At 50.3% G+C, this 7,941-nt stretch overlaps 1 protein-coding gene across 1 annotated transcript; it reads left to right on the forward strand.

Moving 5' to 3' along the window:
- The first annotated feature begins 32 nt into the window (after positions 1-32).
- MRM1 (mitochondrial rRNA methyltransferase 1 homolog (S. cerevisiae)) lies at positions 33-6,819 on the forward strand. Its single transcript, XM_010080515.1, has 5 exons — positions 33-487; positions 925-1,018; positions 2,548-2,668; positions 6,513-6,632; positions 6,770-6,819. The coding sequence occupies exons 1-5, from the start codon at positions 33-35 to the stop codon at positions 6,817-6,819; spliced, it is 840 nt and encodes a 279-aa protein (XP_010078817.1).
- The last annotated feature ends 1,122 nt before the right edge of the window (positions 6,820-7,941 follow it).

Here is a 7,941-nt window from a genome sequence, read left to right on the forward strand (position 1 = left end):
GCTGGCGTGAGGGGGACTTGGAGAAGGTGAGGATGAGGCTGGAGCGAAGGCCTGTGTCCGTGGAGAGGACCAAAGGCTCCGAGATCTTGTTTGGGATCGCGCCGTGTTCCCTGGCGCTCTCCCAGTCCAGGAGGGACCTGTTCAGGTTGTTCCTCAAGCAGAGCAGCGGCTCTCGGCGGCTTGTCACGAGTGAGTTTGTCCTTCAGGCCACGGCGCGGGGCGTCCCCGTGCACCACGTCCCAAGGAGGGAGCTGGATGCTCTTTGCCGGGGTCAGGTCCACCAGGGAGTCTGTTTGGAGGCCTCTCCGCTCCGTTTCAAGAGTTTGGAGGAAGCTGAAAAGCCCCATTTGGGGGATGAAGAGAATCCGAACCAGCAGCTGATTTGGCTCGTGCTGGAGCAGATCCAGGACCCCATGAACCTGGGGGCACTGCTGCGCTCGGCGTACTTCTTGGGGGTGGACAGAGTGGTGACAAGCCAGAGAAACAGGTACAGGGGTGGTTATCGGCCCCTTCAGCTTTTCTCTTTTTCCCAAAGAGGTTTCCAGCCTGCATTGCTCGACAGCTTCTCTAGAGGGCTTTCTGGGACAGCATGAGAGCTGAATTTGGCTGGTGGATGCTTTGCGTTGCGCTCTGCAGGGAGGCTGTGGGACCTGGTACTCCAGGCTGGTTAGGAACATCCCTGGGTACTTTTAACCCGTTTTGTGTTGTCCGTCTGTGCACAGAACTGCTAGAAGCTATTTCCTGGGTTAATTCCTGAGCCCTCCTATCCTCCATAGGAAAATATATCTATATAGTGAGTGAAATCTTTAGGGGACTAGTTGGAATTGGGTTGCAGAGGCAAGAGAAGGAAATACAGAAACAAAAATTCTTGTGGATTTCCTTTTTTGCTCTCATGACGCTTTTCCTTTCTTTTTTTCCTTGCAGCTGCCCATTGACTCCGACAGTGAGCAAAGCTAGCTCGGGAGTGATGGAAGTCTTTGATGTCTACAGCACAGATGATCTCCGGGGCTTTTTGAAGGTAGAACGATCTGTGGGGTTTTTTTTGTTTTTTTTTTCCTTTTCCTTTCAAGAACCTCTAATATTGCACATATTGAAGAGAGAGGAGGTACAGGAAGGAAAAGGACTCGGTTACGTGCAGTGTCAGTGCTCCTGCTCTGCATCCCTGTTTGCTGCCGGTGGTCTGTGCTGTCAGACCACCTCTAGCAGGCACACACCCCGAGTCCCATTCCATGAGCTGGGGTAACCGGTCTGAGCTGTGGGTCTTTTACTGGAAGATGGCGATAGCAGGACAACGCAGTGTCTGTCTCCTCCTATACTCAGATTGTGAGCTCGGTAAGACTGCGTCTGTCTTGCTTTCTCTCCATGGGGACCAGAGCTAGAGCAGAGCTGGCGTGCAGCAGAGGCAGCATCCCAGGGCCCGGGCACACGATGGCAGCATTGGGCAGCTCTTGGAGCAGGGGAGAGGAGAAACCAGGGCTGGTGTGAGCTACTGGGGGTCTTTTTACACTGTACTTATGCACTGAGGTGAGATAGGGCCCTTTGCAGAACGTTCTGCGAAAGGAAAAGGAATGCACATGGAAAAAAAAAAGAATGATTTAAAATTAAATAATATAGTCTGGGGTGACAGCAAGGAGACCGAGCAGAGGTAAGTGGACTCTTCCCACCTGGTGCAAGGAAACACTTGTCCAGCTGTACATGAGGTGTGTGGCAGCTGGAGCTCTGGTGAAATGAAAGGCACATAAAATCCATTTGGTATTTATTGAAACAGCTGGAAGAATCACTTTGTAATGTTTGCATAATGAACATTTTGAGACACTGCAGCAGTTCATTTGGTTGGACCCAGATTCACTGGCCTAACCCCTGGCATTGCCTGGCTGGTGTAAATGTGATATAACGTGATGTAAAAGTGCCATTTTCACAGGAAACGAAGCTGGCAAGAAGCAGCAGCTCTTTTATTGTTAAAACGGATTTCCAAGGCAAATAATTAAGTCTCTTTTTACTTGGGTGCGGGAGGGAAGGCTCATTCTCTGGTGATGTGAGGCTCTGAGTGTTGAGTGCCCTGCCTTTTGTATGAGCTGATTTTGAGTTTGAAAATGTGCACTTGTGTTTGCAAACGTTCCTGTGGGCTTCTGGTGGCAGAGCCTGCACTTGAGAACTTCCACTGCACTGCTCTGTGGATGAGCTTTATGCTAATTTGTTTAACACTACTCTTTTTATATGCTTTCCTGGCAAAAACCTTACTAGAACTGTTGTATGGGCAAAAAAAGCTTTTCAGTTCCTGTTTGTTTGCTTGCTGAACTGGAATAAACACCAGAAAGAAAATTACTTTTTTTTTTTTCCCCCTTAACTCAAGATTTGTGTGCTGGTACTGGGAGGACTTTGGTGGTAAAAATTCAAGGAATGCAAAAAAAAAAAAACCCCAAAAGCCAGTCAGCTTAACTGAAAAAATAAAAAAAAAAAAAAGTGTGTTTGCATACATGACTTATTTTTTGTTATAAGCTTGAAAAGTAGGCAATTTTTAAACATTTCTTTCCTTTCCCTTTATAGGCTAAAACCGCAGAGGGCTGGGAAGTCGTGGGAACTGTCAGCAACCCTGAGGATGTGGAGAATGTTCCTGTCATCAGTTGCTTGGAATTTCAGTGGAATAAACCCGTTATTATAGTAATAGGTATTTCAGCTTACAGAGCTTTGGGCTTGTGGAGGCGCATGGGTGAGGGACCGCTCAGGGGGATGTTTCACCCCAAAGCTAGTTGCAGGTGTGTTATGTTACATCACACTTTGGTCTGGAGAAGAAAAAACTGCGCGAGATGTACTGGAATGATCTGGCTGCAGATGAAATAGGGACCCAGAAGAGGAGGGGGAGCTTCCCAGTAGGAACTGCAAGAACAAACCAGTTTGTGCAGGTCAGCAGGGAGTTTAGTAGCTGCAGAGGGTGTGGATGGCAGTTTTCGGTGGCAGGACAGGTCTGGGTCAGTGCAGCTGCAGTGTGGTGGTTTGCGTTGTGTCCTGCGGTGCTTTTGATCCTGTCCTAGAGCCCTGAACCGGGATTTTCTGTGTTGGTGAACCCGAGTGAGGAACCCAGGAGGTTTGTGTTTGCTCTTGCTGGGCTGAGGCTGTAACCGTGAGCTGTGCTGTGTCTTTGCGCTGTCATCTTTCCTCTTAAAAAAACAGGAATATGTCTGTGCGTGGGTCTGGAAAGAGGAGCTGTTTTTGGGGATGGTCTGAGCACAGAGCGGGGCACAGAGACCGGCCAGTGGCTGCTTTTGTACACCTGGGAGAAGGCAGGAGCTGCTGGCTGCTGCGGTATCAGCAGGAGGAGCTGGTGTAGCCTCCTCCCTGCAGACCCGGGGGCTGTTTGAGCAAGGGGTGCCACTTCCCTGAGCACCCGAACTGGCCGATTCCTGCAGGGCCCTCTGATCTTCCCCCCTCCTTTGTAGAGGATACTTGCAAAGGATGCTGTCTGTGGTAGGCAGAGGTTGGGGTTTTGCAGCCTCCCAGAAGGTGGAGAAAAGGGGAGGAATGGCCTCGTGGCAGCTAGAGAAAGAAATTCCCCCAGGAGTGCCACGCCGTAGCCCCCCACTTTGTGTCACCTGGCACAAGAGCTGGTTTGAGCTTTTCCACTTGGAAGTAGTGTCATGGTGGCGATGAGCCATCAAGGGGCTGTAATCCTGCCCCGTGCTGCGGTTTCCTTGGCTCAGAAGACATTCCTTTAATTAAAATGTTTATTGAACTCCTAGAAATACTGACAAGACAACGGCACAAATCTGGCATCTCTACAAGATGTGTGGAGCTGTGTTATAAAGGGAGTAGGGAGGCTGGCAGCACTGCTGATGGACCACAAAGAAATGCATCCCAGAAACAACGACAACACCAGGAGAAAGGAAGGGGGTGAAAGTGGCAGTGGTGTCGTTACCTTGAATTATGAGAGATTTCTCCCGGAAAAAGTCCAAATATCCTTTTGTCAAGGGAGATTGGAGGCTGATTGGTAGATGCATGAGGAGAGCTCCCGGACCTTGCAGCAGTAATGATTTCAACTCTCTGCTGAGCACTAACTCTTCGCTGAAAAGAAAATTGAACATTACAGTCGTCTGATGCTGGGGTTGTTTGAAGAAACGTCCTAAATCTGAATATGGAGCGTTCCTGCAGCTGCAGAGATAATTTAACGTGGGAGTGAGCTTCCTAGCACTGCACAGATTGTCTTGTAAGGTAACTTGCAGACTCGAATTCACCCTCCTGGCACCGTGGCTTGGCAGAGAGTGATTTGGCCCATCCGGCTGAATGGTGTCTGCGCTGGAGTCATTGCCGGAGGTGACAGGCAGGCTGGCTGCCTGAAGACCGGGAGCCTTGTGCGAACAGGAACAGATTGGGAGCACTTAGTGTCTGAGCAAGAAGACTTTCTGGGTAATTTGTTTTTCTTACACCTTCAGTCTTTAGCTTGGGGTTGAAGACTGTTGGTGGAATTGGTTTTATCGAGAGGCTCATTTTGCATATTTCTCTGAACTGCCAGCGTGGCGCTTCCTGCGCTGGAAGCAGCAGTTGTTATGGTGGCGTTAATTGTAAATGGGGCAGGAAACCTGTTTTACCATTTCAGCCGAGCTCTAACACTGATCTTGGAGGCCTGTCAGAGAGGGACAAAGCTAAGAGATGGAAATCAAAGATCTGAGGTGGGAGGTGTTTTGTTCACCAGTATAAACTAGGATTGAATCTGATTCAGTCGGTACTCCCTCCCTCATGTCACACTGTGCAAGTCTTTTTGCCCTGAATTTATGGTTCCTAATTATTTTAAGCAGCCAGAGCCATAAAAAGCTTTGTAAAAGCTGGAAGCAAAATTGCTGCCTTTATTAGGAATCTTAAGACCCTTATCAGGGAGAGGAGAGGATTGCTCCAGGAGCCCTCGCACCTCTGGCAAGGGCTGCTGTCCCAGTTGGAGAGTCCCACAAGAGTGTGGTTTGAGAGGCTCAGGAGGCAAATACGACTGTAAGTTGTAAAACTTTTCTATGTTGAACCAGGAAAAAGTAGGATAATTTTTTTTTTTCTTGAAGCATCCCTAGAGAGCCACGGTCGGGCGATGAAGAGGCAGGCTGGGCCGTGGGCAGCCTGGCTTTGATTCCTTGTGTCACCCAGGCTTCCCTGGTGACCTTGGATAACTCACCCAGGCCGTGTCTGCCCTGCTGCCTTACAGCAGGAGGAAAATAATGCTTAGGGTGGGATTTTGGTTTTCTGAAGGTTCATTTATCCCAGCCAAAGGATGCTTTTGCCTGTAGGGCTCATTTCATGGGGGAGGATGCAGGATGTATTACCCAAACCATTCTTTTCCTTACACAAAATGCATCTTGCTGGTTAAATCAGGCCAGACAAGTGTGAGACTGGGCCTCAGCTTCCAGTCTGTGAAATGGGAATAAGAACACTTTCCTACCCTGTGCAGTCAGGGGGTGATCGCGCAGATCAGTACCCCGGGACCTGCTGGGGAGGGGCTGTAAGGAGCAACCGGGGGAAGAATTCTGCAGCCACTCAGCCCAGGAAGGAGCTCGTTTGCATTACAGAGGAGAGAGTCTCCAGTGGCATAGGAGTGCCAGAAGCATCTATGTAGGCTGTTAGACCTTCGGGTAAGGGTCTAAATTTAGGTGAGCTGACCGAGACCTTGATGACAGCAGTGCTCACGCAGGCAGAGGTGCAGGAGCCCCTGGGAGGCAGCGTGTGCCCTGGCAGTGGCGTCCCAGGACCGGTCTGGGGTTCTGCTGCGGTCAGGGAACGGCTGTGGAAGGGGAACGTTTGGTTTCCAGCATGCTGAGCCTGTTTTGTCGGAAGGTGAGCGTGTCTTTGGAATGAGCTGGGTGTTCTTGCAGCCGTGTAGCTGTCTGTGTAGCTCTAAATAATGAATGTGGAAGAATTCTTTGGGGAGCCGAGCGGGCTGGGAGGTCTGTGGTGTCTTCTGCATTTTCACTTGTCTGCACACAGGATTGTTTAAAGCCTCTCCCTTTCCATTTCCCTTTGTGACAGTGTGAGTCAAACAACTACTAATGACCTGGGATAGATTTCAACTCTGTTTCACCAGTGTATCAGCCCAAACATATCAGGGCTGTTGGATGGTTTAACAACTAATCAATTGAAGCCTCTGGTTAAACTGTCTGCATTCACAAGTTGCACCCAGCTGGTGGTACTGTGTGCTGAACAGGCTGAACTAGCAACAGGGACCTGGGATTTGCTGGACTGGACCAGGCCTGTGGCCTCTTCTCTGCCTCGTGGCAGCACACAGTTTGCCTGGGTAGCTCCGGTGAACGTGGGGAGCGTCTGTCTGCTGGCACGGCGGCTGCTCGCCCAGGGGATCCGTGCGCTCGGGGCACGAGGCTCTGTGCTGTGCCTGCGGGTGTGCTGCACAGGTACTCCTCAAAACCGCTTCAGATACTGGAGAATAGATCCGGGGAGGCTGGAGTGGGCGAGAAAACTTGGCAGTGGAAAAAAGGACGTGGCAGCAGGTGTGAACTGACCTGAGCTGTGTCTTTGTTCTGCAGGTAGTGAAGGTGATGGACTTTCCCTCGAGACGCAGTGCTTGTGCCATCGGATGCTGGCCATACCCTCTGGCAGAGCGCTTCACCCTGGGATCGAGTCGCTGAACGTCTCTGTTGCTACTGGTAAGAACAGTTCTGAGCACGAAGGCATCACAGTCCACTTTTCTGTGTTTAAAAATCCAACATCCGAGCCCACAGAATAATTTTCTTTTGGTTTAAAAAAAAATATTTTTTTTAAATTTACTTTTACTTTCCTACAGGTATTATCCTGCACTCCATCTGCAGCCAGAAGCTGAGGCACGGCGACTGAATTTATTTTATTTGGCGGTGGCAGCTGCTCGGCGTTTCGTGGCTGTGCTCTGTTGATGTGGACGTGGAAGCGCTCTTGCCCGGGTCTCCACCCTTGCTGCAAGTTCCCCAGTGACCTGAGCTGGACCTTGGCTGATGATACCGCCAGAGCCCTGGGTTATGCTGCAGTCAGACGCCTGTGTGTAGTAGGTAACACCTCCCACCCACACCTCAGAGGAGCGGCTGTAAGGGAAGGGGATGCAGCTAGGTTTTAAAAGCAGCCAGCCAAACCTTTCAGTTTTTGCAGTGAAACACCTGGTGATGGCTGCGAGCTCTGTGCTTGTTGCACGGGGGACTTTGTACATGGCTCGTGCTGTGGAAAGAATTTGGGCTGGAGGGGAGAGATGGTGCTCGGCTGGTGCCGCTGCTAGAGCAGCCGTCCCTGTGCCCACCCTGTGCCCCGAGCCCACCGCCCCCTTAGCAGCCGAGGGGGTGCTGGTGATAAGCAGGGATGATGTGGGACTACTCAGTAGCAATTTCTTCACAATGAGGCGGTTTCTCTCTTACGTATTGCTGCTTGAATGGATGTCTGGAAGCACACTGGGTTGTATTTGGTGGTAAACCAGCTCTGAGCCCTGCCAGCGGATGGACATGAGCAGTTGGGAAGCAGCTGGAGTGGGGAAAACGCAGCCCGTGGAAATAAACCTCTGTCGTTGTAGATGCCAATCAGTCCTTGTTGTGTCGTGTATAAATCCAGAGTGTGATTAGTGCAACAGGGCACTTCCTTCAGGTGGGAAGGGGAATCGGGAGCTTGTTTTCTTCTTCTGGGAAAGTTTCCTTTCCATGGTGGGCCTGATCCTGCTGGATGCTGAGCTGCCCCAGCACCACCGTCCCTGCTGATGGCATGGAAGGGGGTGAGGGTGGCTTCCTTTGGAAATACCCTGCTTGAAAGCCAGGCTGGCTAAATTATTGAGAACCGAATGAATGTTATCACTTAGCACCTTAATTATTTTATTTAGCTACTGTGGCCCTTTGCATAGGATTCCTCATTAGCACTTAATTTACAGTGCCCTTTAGGGATAATTTCAAACAATTCAGCTTAGTTTCCCCCCTCCCCCCCATCCAAATGAAGAAGTAAATCACT

Source organism: Pterocles gutturalis, unplaced genomic scaffold, assembly GCF_000699245.1.
Source record: "Pterocles gutturalis isolate BGI_N339 unplaced genomic scaffold, ASM69924v1 scaffold15006, whole genome shotgun sequence".
NCBI lineage: Eukaryota > Metazoa > Chordata > Aves > Pterocliformes > Pteroclidae > Pterocles > Pterocles gutturalis.